This window comes from Labeo rohita, chromosome 23, assembly GCF_022985175.1.
Source record: "Labeo rohita strain BAU-BD-2019 chromosome 23, IGBB_LRoh.1.0, whole genome shotgun sequence".
NCBI lineage: Eukaryota > Metazoa > Chordata > Actinopteri > Cypriniformes > Cyprinidae > Labeo > Labeo rohita.
Window position 1 is genome coordinate 2,473,256 of NC_066891.1, and position 15,827 is coordinate 2,489,082.

At 28.0% G+C, this 15,827-nt stretch overlaps 1 protein-coding gene across 1 annotated transcript; it reads left to right on the forward strand.

Annotated features, from left to right (window-relative positions):
* Positions 1-1,414: 1,414 nt before the first annotated feature.
* On the forward strand, positions 1,415-15,827 carry LOC127154538 (protein phosphatase methylesterase 1-like). Its single transcript, XM_051096136.1, has 15 exons — positions 1,415-1,555; positions 5,341-5,440; positions 5,557-5,649; positions 7,634-7,691; positions 7,773-7,824; positions 7,906-8,060; positions 10,297-10,387; positions 11,492-11,557; positions 11,634-11,763; positions 13,032-13,155; positions 13,287-13,331; positions 13,612-13,676; positions 14,234-14,301; positions 15,519-15,539; positions 15,674-15,827. Exons 1-15 carry the CDS (start codon positions 1,440-1,442, stop codon positions 15,675-15,677), a joined length of 1,188 nt encoding a protein of 395 aa, XP_050952093.1. The 5' UTR covers positions 1,415-1,439; the 3' UTR covers positions 15,678-15,827.

Here is a 15,827-nt window from a genome sequence, read left to right on the forward strand (position 1 = left end):
CATAAATCATTCTAATATGCTGATTTGCTGCTCAAAAAACAAAAAAAAAACAATTATTAATATTATTATAAATATTTAAAACAGTTGAGTACATTTTTTTCAGGGTTCTTTGATAAATAGAAAAATCCAAAAATCAGCATTTATTTGAAATAAAAAGCTTTTGTATCATTATACACTATATCATTTAGCTTGAAACTTGAAGTCAGTATAATTTTTCTTTTTCTTTTTCTTTTTTTTTTTTTTTTTGGAAAGAAATTATAGAAATTAATACTTTTAATTAGCAAGGATGCTTTAAATTGACCAATTGATGATAAAGACATTTATAATGTTACAAATTTCAGAAATGCTCTTTTTCTGAATTTTCTATTTATTGAAAAAAAAGAAAAACTTTCTACTCAGCTGTTTTCAACATAATTAAAATAATAAATGTTTTTGAGCAGCAAATCATAATATTTGAGTGATTTCTAAAGGATCATGCAACTGGAGTAATGATGCTAAAAATTCAGCTTTGAAATCACAAGAATAAATTAAAATGTAAAATATATTCAAATAGAAAACAGTTATTTTAAAAAGTAAAAATATTTTTAAAATGTATACAGTTTTTGCTGTACTTTGAATCAAATAAATGCAGGCTTGGTGAGTTTAAAAAAAAACATTAAAAATCTTACCTCCCAAAAACTTTTGACTGGTACACACTTTTTATAATTGTTTATAAAATTGCATATTATAATTGTTGTACAAATAAAGTTATATAATAAAATTATAATTTTAAAAATATAATTTTGTAAATGAAATGTTACAATATATAAATATGTGCATTGCATACATACATTTTATAATTGTTTTTAAATTTCATTTTATAGTTGTCATACAATGCACATTATATTAATATATGTTAACATACTTTTAAATACATGTGTATGGCAAAAGTTAAGTGTATAATATAACAATACATACATATTATATATACTCTTTCTCTAAGATATTTATGCTAAAATTCATCCTAAAACTAGACACAAAATAGTCAATAGTTCATATAAGCCATACAGTAAGAGTATATAGTTACAAAATGACTGAAGAGCAGCTCAGATTATTGATCTTGAGAGAGTTTGATGAGAAATGCTTGATCTCATATTGATATCTCTGACTTTTTGGCATTTTTAGCAAATCTGAGCACAGTTTGAAATCTTGAATGAAGCAGGAGTATTTGCTATGCATTTAATCCTTTAAGCTATTTAGGAGAAACATCTGAGATATTAAACTCAATCTATCAATCTCTCTCCTCACAAAAACACCTGACTGTGAGCGTTGCGGCCCGATCAGCTGTCGGCTCCATCTGTCTGCTGTCGGTTCGAGTGCTGAGCGTCAGTGCTCTTTAACTCTGTGAGTCTGGCCGTGCGTTCAGTCTTCGTCTCTCTCTCCCTCTGTCTGTCTCTCTCATGGCCTCCGAGCGCTCGTCCGCTGAGAGTCGCTCCTCGCACCTGAGCTCTGACCCGACCATCGGCACCGACGCCTCGGCCAACAGCATGTGGGAGGAAAGCTTCGACACAGAGAAGTAAGATTCACCTGCTTTTGTGAACCCAATTAGTGTTTGGACATTTAAATCACACTCGTTCCTGCAGAGTTTACATCAGACACACTTGTCTGTAATTAACAAGTAAAACCTTAATAGGTTTTAAGTTTTAAGGTTTTAGGTTTTAAATTTTAAGTTTTTAACAAGTAAAAACTTAATTAGTCGATTCAGGTGTGTGTTTAATTAGACTCTGCAAGAAAGAGGCTCTACAGAACCAGAAATGAGAAAAAGATGACAAAATATCAATACAGGTTTCATTTTGAAAAGAAAGAAAATGCAAACAAAATTACTTTTTAAATGCAAAACATTTGAAAAAAAAAAACAAAAACAAACAAAACAATCAATTGTTGCTTGTTCTTTTGCAAAAAAAAAAAAAAAAAAAAATCCTTTATCTGAAAGTAAATGCAAACAAAATTCCTTTTTCAATGCAAAACATTAAAAAAATAATAAAAATATTGTTGATTGTTATTTTGCAAAAAAATAAAATATAATAAATATATTATATTATATTATATTACATTATATTATATATATTTTAATAATTTCTATAATTTATTAAGAAAATACAGCAAGTGTGGATTCTTTATCTGAAAGTAAATGCAAACATAATTCCTTTTAAATGCAAAACATTAAAAAAATAATGAAAATATTGTTGATTGTTCTTTTGCAAAAAAAGAACAATTATATATATATAAAATGTAATAATTTCTATAATTTCTAATTTCTAGTTAACATTTAATAACCATAAACATAATCTAAAACATTTAATAATCTCAGTTATTGTTAATTTTAGCATTTACTATAATATTAATACAATCAAAAGTCATATTTGTTATGTTATTTATGTTATTTAATGGACCTCAACTGGTATGAACTGCTGTATTTTAAAAAAAAATAATAAATAAATAAATAAATAATAATAAGATAATAATAAAATAAAATAAAAGACATATTTGGCCACTTTTGGTTGTCAAAAGTTTAACGGAACAATTACAAAATTTCAAAATTAAAATTTAAAATTCAAAAAAAAAAATTCAAAAAAAAGTTTAATTCAAAATTGAAGGGAAAGCTATAACACAGATGCCTTAAATGTTGCTTATATAGTAGACTAAAATACAGTTTATGGATAATTTTCCAGCAATTGTTAAATTACAAATGAGATCTTAATTGTTTTTCCTGTTTCTTAGGGTTAGGGTTTTATTTTGAGAAAAAGACTCTAGAAATCCCACCTGGCTTAAAGACTTCTCATTAAATGTTCATTTTCTTTTATAGCTTTATTTTCATACAGCTACTGCTAACTGATGTGTGTTTGTTTATTTCTCCTTAAGCATTATTTACATCTCAGAGAAGCATCTCTGAGACAAAGATGATATTTAAATTAAACATAACTGAGCTGGAAAACCATCCATGAGCATTAAATAATTTATCTGGTTTTTTTTTTGTTTGTTTTTTTTTAGCACATGCAATCTTGCATTTGTTTTTACTCTAACTAAAGATTAATAACCAGTCATAAATAACCAGCAGGGGTTTTGCTTGTGTTTAAATGCTTAAAATCCCTAAATGAACTCAAAATCTATTTAAAAAAAAACAGAAGCAGCAAAAGCAAACATGCATCTGAACTGGAATTTGAATAACACAAATTAATGTTTCTCAGTTCACTTCTGTTGATTAAAGTTTCCAATCAAATAGACAGTTGCTTTATACATATTTTAGTGTCATAAGCCCAAATGCTTAATAAAGTAAATGAAGAAACTCAACTCAGATCTGTATTATTTAAGAAATCATTCATATCTGGAACACAAACAGTGATGATTTACACACTGAACTTCAATATTTTATACTTAAATAATAGTGATGCTTGACTTGCACTACTGTTCAAAATGGTAATGCTGCAATATTTTCTTGTAAAACATACTATGTTGTTTTTGTCTTTTTTTCTTAGCTTTTAATACTTTTTTTCCATTTTCATATTAAGTTATGTTTTAGAATTTTAAGTGTTTGACATTTATATTAGTTATTGTTTTTTTTAATCAATGGTTTTGTATAATATATTTTAAATTTAATTTAAGTAATTTTGTTGTGTTTTGTTTTTTGTTTTTGTTTGTTTGTTTTTACAATATTTTGAATTTGTATTTTACATTTTTATTTTAATTTTAGTTAACATTTTAATACTTTTGTTGTGTTTTTGACATTTTCTGGGGGTTTTTTTATAAATATTTTTTAAAAAAATAGATTTATTTTAGTATTTTGTTATCATTTTGATTTTAGTTATTTTAGTATTTTGTTTGAGTAATTTTGTTGTGTTTTTGTCACTTTTATTATTTTTTTTATTTTAAATTATTTTCTATTTTCTATTTTAATTTTAAATAGTTTTTAAAATTGAAATTACATGTTTGACATTTTTATTAGTTATTGTATTTAAAAACATTTTGATTTAGACTTTGATTTTGTATTTTGTATTTTAATTTTCATTTTAGTTAACATTTTAGTAATTTTGTTGAGTTTTTGTCATTTATATTACTTTTTTTAAACAGTATTTTGATTTAGTTTTTATTTGGTATTTTCCATTTCCATTTTAATATTAGCTCACCTTTTAGTTATTTTGTTGTATTTTTGACATTTTTATTATTTTTTAAATATATTTTGAAATTTGTATTTTATAGTTTAATTTTAGTTAATATTTTAATGGGGGGGGGGGGTTATATATATTTATATAAAATTAATTTTGCTTATATTTTGAATTAGTTTTTATTTTGTATTTTCCATTTTAATTTTAAATTATGTTTTAGAAGTTAACTGTTTGACATTCATATTAGTTACTGTTTTTTAATAAGTATTTTGATTTAGACTGTTTTTGAATTTTATATTTTCATTCAATTTTATTTACCATTTTAGTAATTTTGTTGTGTTTTTGTCATTTATATTAGTTTTTTTTTCTATGTTTCTCTAAATTTGGTAATTTTCATTTCCATTTTAATGTTAGTTAACTTTTTTTTGTCATTTTTATTTTTTTAATCATTCATATTCGGAATACAAACAGTGAAGAATGAGTTACACACTGAACTTTAATATTTTATACTTAAATAATAGTGATGCTTGGCTTACTGTACAATACTGTTCAAAATTGTAATGCTTTGAAAGAAGACACCAAAACTGCATTTATTTGATAGAAAATATATATTAAAAATTCTGTAATATTTTTGCAATTTAAAATAGATGTTTTCTATATGAATATATTGTAAAATATAATTTATTCCTGTGATCAAAGCTGAATTTTCATCATCATTATTCCAGTCTTGTGTCACATGATCTTCAGAAATCATTCTAATATGCTGAATTGTTGCTCAAGAAACATTTCTGATTATTATCAATGTTAAAAACAGCTGTGCTGGCCAATATTTTTGTGGTAAATGTGATGTAACATTATTCTGTAACATTATTAATGTCTTTAACTGTCACTTTTGATCAATTTAATGCATCCTTGCTGAATAAAAGTATTAATTTCTTTAAACACTACAGATTAACACTACATAAAATGTAGCTTCATACTATTTCAGTCTTTCTACATCAAAATTTCACTTTATATTCAATGTGTCATTTGCCATTTCTTTGAATAATTTTCCAAGTAAAAATTGGAAACACTGAAATATTGTATTATAATGTATTGAGTCTCTTCCATTAATAACCTGAAGGCTGCTTTGAAAGTTTAATGCGATTGGACTGGAAAGCGTCTGGGACTGAAATCTCTTTGTCTGTGTGTGTTTCAGTCACGGCGTGAGCACTAAGAGAGATTACTCTCCTGTGTCCTGGAGCGAATACTTTGAAATGATGGACGACGTGGTCATCGGGTCAGGAGAGACTAAGGATATATCCTTCACACACACACGGCTCTTTGTGTGAGATCTGAGATCACAGGTGCACTTTGTGTGTGTAATAACAGATGTGTGTATGAGTATTATTCCTTGACTGAGGTGTGTTTGCACGTGTTTCGGGTGTATAAAAGCGGTCAGGACGGTCCACTGCTGGTTCTGCTTCACGGAGGAGGACATTCGGCTCTGTCCTGGGCTGTTTTTACGGTATAAACACACACTCCTATAACATAAACTATATCTTGATTTAGAACAGAGACGTCACACAGAGTCACTTTTGAGCAAATAAAATGCATCAGTGCCTCTGATTAGAACGTAGCATTATTAAATACACCAACAAAGCAGTGTACAATTATAGGTTTTTTAATGTTTTGAAATAGTTTTTGCTTTTATACTTAGTTTTAATTTTAATTTAACATTTTAGTAATTTTGTTATTTTTTTGTCATTACTATTAGTTTTTTTATATACACTACCGTTCAAAAGTTTGGGGTCAGTAAGACTTGTAATAGTCTTTAAAGAAGTCTCTTATGCTCATCAAGGCTGCATTTATTTGATTAAAAATATAGAAAAAAAACAGTAATATTGCAAAATGTTTTTACAATATAAAATAATGTTTTTTATTTTAACATACTTTAAAATAGAATTTATTCCTGTGATGTAAAGCTGAATTTTTATCAGCTGTTACTCCAGTCTTAAGTGTCACATGATCCTTCAGAAATCATTCTAATATGCGGATTTATTATTAGAATGATCAGTGTTGGATAATATCAACAGTTGTGCTGCCAAATATTTTTTGGAACCTGTAATTTTTTTTTTTTTAGGATTCTTTCATGAATAACAAGTTTAAAAAGTACAGTGTTTATTCAAAATATAAATATTTTATAACAATGTAAATTATTTATTATTAACTTTTAATAAACTTTTAATTATTAACTTAATACATCCTTGGTGAATAAAAGTATTACTATAATTTCTTAAAAAAAAAAAAAAGAAAGAAACAATAAAAATGTACTGACCCCAAACTTTTGAACGGTAGTGTATATATATTTTGAATTAGTTTTTATTTTGTATTTTCCATTTTCATTTTAAATTATGTTGTAGAATTTTTTTTTTGTGTGTGTGTGTTTGAAATTTTTATTATTGCTTTTAAAAACCATTTTGATTTGGGCTGTTTTTGTGTTTTATATTTTAATTTTAATTTTAGTTAGCATTGTAGTTATTTTGTTGCGTTTTTGTCATTTTTATTAGTTTTTTTAATAATATTTTGAAGTTTTTGTATTTGACATTTTCCTTTTAATATGTTAATACTTTAGATGTGTTTTTGACATTTTCTATTTTATGTTATCATTTTGATTTTAGTTATTTTAGTCATATGTTTTAGTAATTTTGTTGTGTTTTTGTAATTTTTTTATTAGGTTTTTTTTTATATATATTTTGAATTAGAATAATTTGTTTGTTATACATATTGGTTTAAGCTTTGCACCAGAAAAAGTTCAATAAACAAAACAAAACAAAACAAAACATATATATATATATATATATATTTTTTTTTTTTTCTTAGTTTTTATTTTGTATTTTAAATTATGTTTTAGAAGTCACATTTGACATTTTTATTAGTTATTTTTTAAAAAACATTTAGATTTAGACTTTGTCTTTATATTTTATATTTTAATTTTAGTTAACATTTTAGTAATTTCGTTGCGTTTTTCATCATTTCTATTAGTTTTTTTTTTTTTTTTACAATATTTTGAAAGTTTTTATTTTCTATTTTCATTTTAAATTATGTTTTGGAATTGTTTTGTGTTTGACATTTTTATAAGGATTTTTTAAATTAGATTTAGACTGCCTTTCTATTTTAAATTTTCATTTAAATTTTAGTTAACATTTTAGTAATTTTGTTGTTTTTGTCATTTTTATTAGTTTTTTTTACAATATTTTTATAATATTATAAACTAATAATACAATTAGTTTTTATTATATAGTTTTTATCTCCATTTCCATTTCAATTTTAGTTACAATTTTAATACTTTTGTTGTGTTTTGTTTGTTTTTTAATTGTATATTACATTAAAATATTTGCAGATTCCATTTTACATCTGAAATGTAGGTTTTTTCTGCTACCAGATAAAAAAAAGTAACCCTGATGATGTATTTTAACACATTTTCTAAATTCTGAGTTTCTCCTCAACAGGCAGCGATGACCAGCCGAGTCACTTGTCGGGTTTTGGCCATGGATCTCAGGGGTCATGGTGAGCTCATACATCTAACTTTATTTTAATGTTTAACCTGTTACCCGTGTGCACTGATCTCACTAGTATAATCACAAACAGGAGCTACTCAAGTCCGGCACGCTGATGACCTTTCCACACAAACCATGTCCAGGTAAAACACACACACACACACACAGATCTCATTACCAGGCTGTACTATTCAGATCTGACCAATCACCTCCTCTGCTCACAGAGACGTAGCCAATGTGGTGCGAGCGACGTACGGCGAGATCCCGCCCTCAATCATCCTGGTGGGTCATAATATGGGCGGAGCCATCGCGGTGCACGCGGCCAGTGGAGCGCTGCTGCCCTCTGTGGTCGGACTGGTGGCCATCGACGTAGTGGAGGGTGAGAAACACAGCATCATCTGTCAATATGAACCAGCGTCACAGTCAAAATGCCTGCACTGATGTAACAAAATTATCTGTTTTTATTAACAAAAAAAACATGGTCAACTTGTTAGGACTGTCTTTTTCCAAACTGCCTTATAATTAACACCCAAAATGACACAATATAAGAGTGTAGAATTTAAAGCAAGTTCAACAGGATAGTAAGTAGTGTTGTCACGATACCAAAATTTTGACTTTGACACGATACCTGACTAAAAAATAAATGAATAAATAAATAAATAAATAAATAAATAAATAAATAAATAAATCACAATACTACACTGTAAACCCTAATGCTGTCTTTACTTATACAATCAAGTAATGTTGACTAAACATTACTTAAAATTTTGCATTTTGGACCTATTACTTAAAAATATGAGTTCATTTAACTTATTTACTATCAAAATGCATAAACTTAAGATTTCAAGTGTTGTGAGCTCAAAATCATGATTAATCGTTTGAAAAAAAATAATTTTCAAAAGTCATCTTGAATGTTGCATTTTCAGTACAACTGAAATATTTGAGAGAACATCACATAAGCTGACTTCATAAATTAATGTTGATTTTCCTGAAAAGGTTTTTTTTTTTTTTTTTAAATACTCACCATTATAGTGAATAGTGTTACTTTTGGTTGGGCACTTGGAACTTTGTTTATATTATTATAGTTTTCTTTCTGTTGTTGCAACAATGCAGCATGAAATCAGAGTTCTTTGATTTCAAAGAAAGAAAAGTAATAAATAGATTGCTTTTAGAAGGTGATCTATGTTCTAATTAAATCATTAGGTTTTTTAGGTAATTAAATCATGAGTGTTTTTCATGCTGATTAATGATTTTACAATTTTACTTTTTTTTTTTTTTATATAAACACTATAAGAAGCTTTTAACTGCTTTTATATAATCTTTTAATATTTGGAGTAATGTGCGTGAGTCACACACAGACTTCAACATTCAGCTTGTGAATCACAACAATGGTAACAACTCAATTTTATTTATCTTTATTAACTATCAATAACCATTTTATGAGCTTTTTTTGTTTGTTTTTTGTTGTGCTACTACTGACATGACTTGCAGTCAAATATAAGAACATTGTTTAACAGTTTTAAGTTACATTTTCATGTTGAGTTAACTTAAATATACAAGTACACTTAAAAAAATGAATACCAAGTGAACAAAATCGTTTAAGTACATTAAATAAGGGCTAAGTTTGTTGAACTGAATGATTTAAGTACAGTCTACAAAACCGCCAAGTTAAATAAACTTAAATATGCAAGTTTTGGAAGATTCCATTACTCAATTAAATTGAGGCAACGAGTTTACTCAATCAATTTAGTCCAATTAACTTATTAGGGTTTTCAGTGTACTATTGAACCAATTCTATGAAAAAAACACAAAACAACAGGAAAAGTAATTGAATAACAGATGATCCAAATGGAAATCATAGTTATTTTATCTATTGAAACAAAGCATTTCATCTCCCCTTTAAAAAATAAAAATAAAATAATAATAATCACATGCCAGTGCCACTACACAGGATTATGGTGAACAACTAGCTTAAAGGATAAAGCCAAATCTTATTTCATGATATAGTCATTTTATTTCACAACAACCACTTATATTATGACATTTATAAGTGTATGACATTAGTATGACATTTATTTTATGACAGCAATTTATTAAAAGTTTAACAAAAAGTACGTTTTTAAGGCCCTTTAAACTACGTTTTATTATTTTTCTCAAACTCAGTTTTGTTTGTGAGTCTCTATGTTTTTTATCAATTTTCTGGATTCTGTTTTAATCGTTTCATCACATTTTAATAATTAAAAGCATGTCTAATGAACTTAAAAAGGATAATTATATTTGATAAAGGCTATTTCTTTCTTTTTTTCAGAAATACTGTGTTGTATATTTAAAATTTTCTGGTGAATAAATTCTGGTAAATATTTTTTTTCTGGTAAATATTCCTTAAACATTGTTTTAATAGTATTTTTTATTAGTAGTAGTAGTACTATCTTTACATTAAGTAATATATTAATATATTTCTGACTGTCAAGTTAAACTTAGTAAAATGCAGACACTAATAGTCCTACAGCCCAGCTCTTGTGGGACTAAAGGATTTATCTTTAAATCCTTAGGATTTAGAATTGGGTCAAGGACCATGTAGAAATATTGATGATTATGTTGTTTGTTTTACGCAGGCAGTGCCATGGACGTCTTGCACAGCATGCAGAACTTTCTGAGAGGACGACCCAAATCCTTCAAATCCATCGATCACGCCATCGAATGGAGGTCAATGTGCAGATAACACTTCCTATTTTAGAGACTCTTATCTGATCGGAACTGAACGTAACACACAACAAAATTGATAAAAACGGCTTAATCTAGGTCCTTTTTAATCCTGGTTTAATCCAGGTTTCTGGAATAAAGCACTATTTAAAAACAGATTCTTTATAAATTATGACAAAATACATTCACTTTCTTTTGTGAATCTATTATGACTAGTATGCTAGGTTTCAATTTTATGTCATAATTGTATTTTGTCATAATTAGGCCATTTTATATCATAATTTCAATTTATTATTAACTTAACTTATTAATTATTATATTTTACATCATAATTACGACTTGTCTCGACTTAATTTTGATCTCAACTTTTTATCTTATAAATATGACTTTTTTTCAGTTACAGCTTAGTATGTCATAATATTAACCTATAATAAAGATTTAGTACGCTAGGTTTCAATTTTGTCATAATTAGCTGATTTTATATAATAATTAGGACTTATCTCGTAATTAGGACTTGGTATGTCAACTTTAACTTCATCTCAATTACTACTGTCATGGGTTTTACATTTTTGTCAGCAAAGACAGAAAATAAACGTAAATGAGGTACACTATTGTTCAGAAGTTAAGGTAGGACATTTTTTAAAATGCTTTTGAAACTTTTTTTCTGCTTTAAAAGGCTGCATTTATTTGATTTAAAAATGCTGTAAAATAGTAAAATATTATTACAATTTAAAACAGCTGTTTTCAATGTGAATATCTGTTCAAATATAATTTTGTATCTGTGATCAGATCTGAATTTTCAGCATCATTACTTCAGTGTCACATGGTCCTTCGGAAATCATTCTAATATGCTGATTTGCTGCTCAAGAAACATTTCTGATTATTATCAATGTTGAAAACAGTTGCACCACCCAATATTTTTGTGGAAACAGTGCTATATTTTATTTTTCAGGACTCACAGAAGAATAGAAAAACAGCATTTATTTGAAATCTTTGTAACATTATAATGCCTTTACTGTCACTTTTAATCAATTTAATGCATCCTTGATGAATAAAAGTATTAAGTATTAAAACCTCCTCGAACATGTGTTTCTTTTCTCATTGCAGTGTAAAAAGTGGACAGATCAGAAACCTTGAATCTGCTAAAGTGTCAATGGTGGGACAAGTGAGACGGTATGATCTGACCACACATTTATTCTTCATCATCACATTCATTTTGTCTCAGTGAATGAGCGTGTGTTTGTCTCAGGTGTGAGGTGGATGAAGGCGATTCGGCCGAGCCGGTGAGTCCGGTGACTGAGAGCGTGGCCGAGGGTCACGAGGAGTTTTACGATCTCAACTACGTGACGGATAAAGCAGAGAGCAGCACGTCAGCAGAGGTAGAGCTCCTCTAATCTTCAACATAACAAACACTGGCAGTCTGGATATGTACCATGGTAATACTGTGCTACTCTTGTAGCATGTAAACACCATGGTATATGAATGTTACGGTGCCGTGCTTCCTCTATATACATAATTAGTATATAATATACACATTATCACAAATTATTGAATTATGCAAATTAATGCAGATGTATGGAAGCCCATTTCTGCCACATTAGAAAAAACAAACAATGTTGAAACTGACATAATCCTCATTCTCACAGCATGATCATAATAACAATTTTCTGACTGTTTAAACTCATCATTTTGATTATTTGATCATTTCGACTATCTCATATTTATTAGTTAGCATGTCATATTTTTTCACTAATTTTGTCAATTTCAGTTTTAAAATCTCATAATTACAACGGTCAGAATTTTGACTTCTCAATTTCAATTTTATACTCAATTTTGTCAATTTAAATTTTAAAATCTCATAATTACAACTCTCATAAATGTTGACTCAGTTATAACTGTTTACACTTGTTTACAATTTTTTTTTTTTATCTCATAATGTTGACTTCTCTCAATTTAAACTTTACACTCAATGTAATATTGTCAATTTCAGTTTTTAAATGTCATAATTGACATTTAAACATTGACTATTTTATAATTGCAACTGTCAGAATTTCGATTCAGTTATGACTTTTGTTTACACTTTAATTTTTGTAAATTTTTAATCTCAAAATCTCAATTTTAACTTCATGTCATAATTTCAATTTCTCATAATTATGAATTTTTAAACTCAAATTTTGTGTACATTTTTTAATGTCATAATTTTGATTTTTTTTTTTGTTATCTCAATTAGTGTCATAATTTTGACTTTTTCTCAATTCTGACTGTTTACTCTATTTTTTTCAGTTTTTTAATTCATAATTGCAATTCATTCATGACATTTTATAATTTAGACTTTTTAATGTCATATTTAATATTTATTTGGTAAATCAGTATTGACTTACTATTGACTTGGTATTTAAATTTTTAATTTCTATGACTTTTTATCTAATAATTTTGACTCCTAATTATGACTGATCTCATAATTATGCTTGAACTAAAGCATGAATTGATTCTTGTGTGGTGGAATGGTCTTCCATAACAACTGAAATACAGTAATTGGCCACAAACAGTCATATTTAATGTTTGTTAACCTTTGACCTCTCTGTGTGCAAGTATACAAACAGTGCATGAAACCAGCTGAGCGCATGACTGTGTGTGTGTGTTTCAGCCGTGCAGTGTGTACAGCTGGAGAATCGACCTGTCTAAAGCAGAGAAATACTGGGACGGCTGGTTCAGAGGGATATCGAACCTCTTCCTGTCCTGCAATGTCCCAAAACTCCTACTGCTGGCAGGCAAGAGACACGGGCCAATCAAAGCACTCATCTGAAACACATAGTAGTAATCCTCTGTTTACGAAACAATCTAAACACACAAACAAAACAAAATTGCTGTCAGTTTAACGCAAAACGTGTCCTGTGTTCAGGCATTGATCGACTGGACAGAGACCTGACCATTGGACAGATGCAGGGTGAGTCTGATCAATAACTAGATCCTGTGAGACCAGTCACGCACTGAGCTGCACAATCAGTTCAAACAGACACAACACTGAAATCTGTCCCAGCAGTCTATATGAATTTTAAAGAAGCCTCATCCTATAATCATGAATGACTGCGATTGGTTCACCTGACTTGTACTGAAAAAAAAAAGAACACGTTATGTGACCAACAGTGTTTACACCTGAATAATGGCAGAAAAAGTAAAATCCTAGTATGCTATTTTCTATTTATTCTTTTCTATGGCTTCTGTAGGTAAATTCATGATGCAGGTGCTGCCCCCTTGTGGACATGCAGTGCATGAGGACACCCCAGATAAAGTAAGACTGTATCATATGTACATTTCTATTCAAAAGCTTGCGATCATTTGTTTTCTTCTAAGAAATGTACACTTCTATAGAGCAAGGATGCATTAAATTGATCAAAAGTGATGATAAAATCACTTACAATGTTAGAAAAGATTTCTATTTCAAACTAACGCTGGTCTTTGAACTTTCTATTCATCTGTGAATCCTGAAAAATAAAATCTATCCCAGTTTCCACAAAAATATTTGGCAGCAACATTGCTAATAGTCAGAAATGTTTGTTCAGCAGCAAATCAGCATATTCGAATGATTAATAAAGGATCGTGTGACACTGAAGACTGGAGTAATGATGCTGAAAATTCAGCTTTGATCACAAGAATAAATTACATTATTACATGTATTCACATAGAAAACAGCTAGTTTAAACTGTAATAATATTTACTGGTTTTACTGTATTTTTGAATAAATGAACCCAGTCATTAATCTGTATAAATATTAATTTTGCACAGATGATTTTATTATTCTTATTGCATGTGTTTTAATGCAATACTTACTTTTTGTGCATTTTTCAGGTGGCAGATGCTTTGGCAAGTTTTATGATCAGACACAAATTTGCCGAAGCTCGCAGTGAAACCAAAAGGTGAGTTAATAGTGAATTAACAACTCTACTCTTTATCTAAATCTATTTTACATTTTTTCAGTCAACTTACCTATGTGGACCAGGTTATAAAAATAAAATGATTTACATTATATTATATTACATTACATGACATTACATGACATTACATGACATTACATGACATTGTTACATTATGTATTATATTATATTATACCAGTCAAAAGTTTTTGAACAGTAAGATTTGTCTGATGTTTCTTAAATGTTCTTTGTGCAGCAAATCAGAATATTAGAATGATTTCTGAAGGATCATGACACTTATGACTAGAGTAATGATGCTAAAATTCAGCTTTAAAATCACAGGAATAAATTACATTTTAAAATATATTTAAATAGAAAGCAGTTATTTAAAAAAAAAAAAAAAAAAAATAACACAAAATATATCACAAATTTTACTGTTTTTGCTGTACTTTGGATTAAATAAATGCAGGCTTGGTGAACAGAAAAGACTAATAAAAACAATCTTACTGTTCAAAAACTTTTGACTGGTTTTATGTATGTATATATATATGTGTGTATATACACTACCGTTCAAAAGTTTGGGGTCAGTACATTTTTATTGTTTCTTTTTTTTTTTTTTTAAAGAAATTAATACTTTTATTCACCAAGGATGTATTAAGTTAATAATTAAAAGTTTATTAAAAGTTAATAATAAATAATTTACATTGTTATAAAATATTTATATTTTGAATAAACACTGTACTTTTTAAACTTGTTATTCATGAAAGAATCCTGAAAAAAAAAAAATTACAGGTTCCAAAAAATATTTGGCAGCACAACTGTTGATATTATCCAACAATGATCATTCAAATAATAAATCCGCATATTAGAATGATTTCTGAAGGATCATGTGACACTTAAGACTGGAGTAACAGCTGATAAAAATTCAGCTTTTCATCACAGGAATAAATTCTATTTTAAAGTATGTTAAAATAAAAAACATTATTTTATATTGTAAAAACATTTTGCAATATTACTGTTTTTTTTCTATATTTTTAATCAAATAAATGCAGCCTTGATGAGCATAAGAGACTTCTTTAAAGACTATTACAAGTCTTACTGACCCCAAACTTTTGAACGGTAGTGTATATATAAATAAATGTGTTAGGTATAAGAAACATTTTCTGCTGAAGTTTGAGCATGTTAAACAGAAACTGCATGTCATTCTCTCTCTTTCTCAGTTCCTCATACCCGTTCATGCGGTGAGTGAGTGACATTATCGTTTCTCATCTGTACATGATTCTTCACTGTAGTTTGTTTGTACTGCAGTTCTTTCTATCCCGCCTGTGTTCATACATGCAAACTGAACTAAAAGTCTAATGTTTTTGTCCTTCAGATAAAGCAGAAGACACTGAAGAAAGAGCCTGAAACCTCCACCAGATCAAAACATCCTTCACATCCAGTAAAAACATGTTACTTTTGCCATAAATCCAGGAATTGTTTCAACTGTCACTATCATGAGTTTAGAATAAAGTTTTGAATTCATTAAA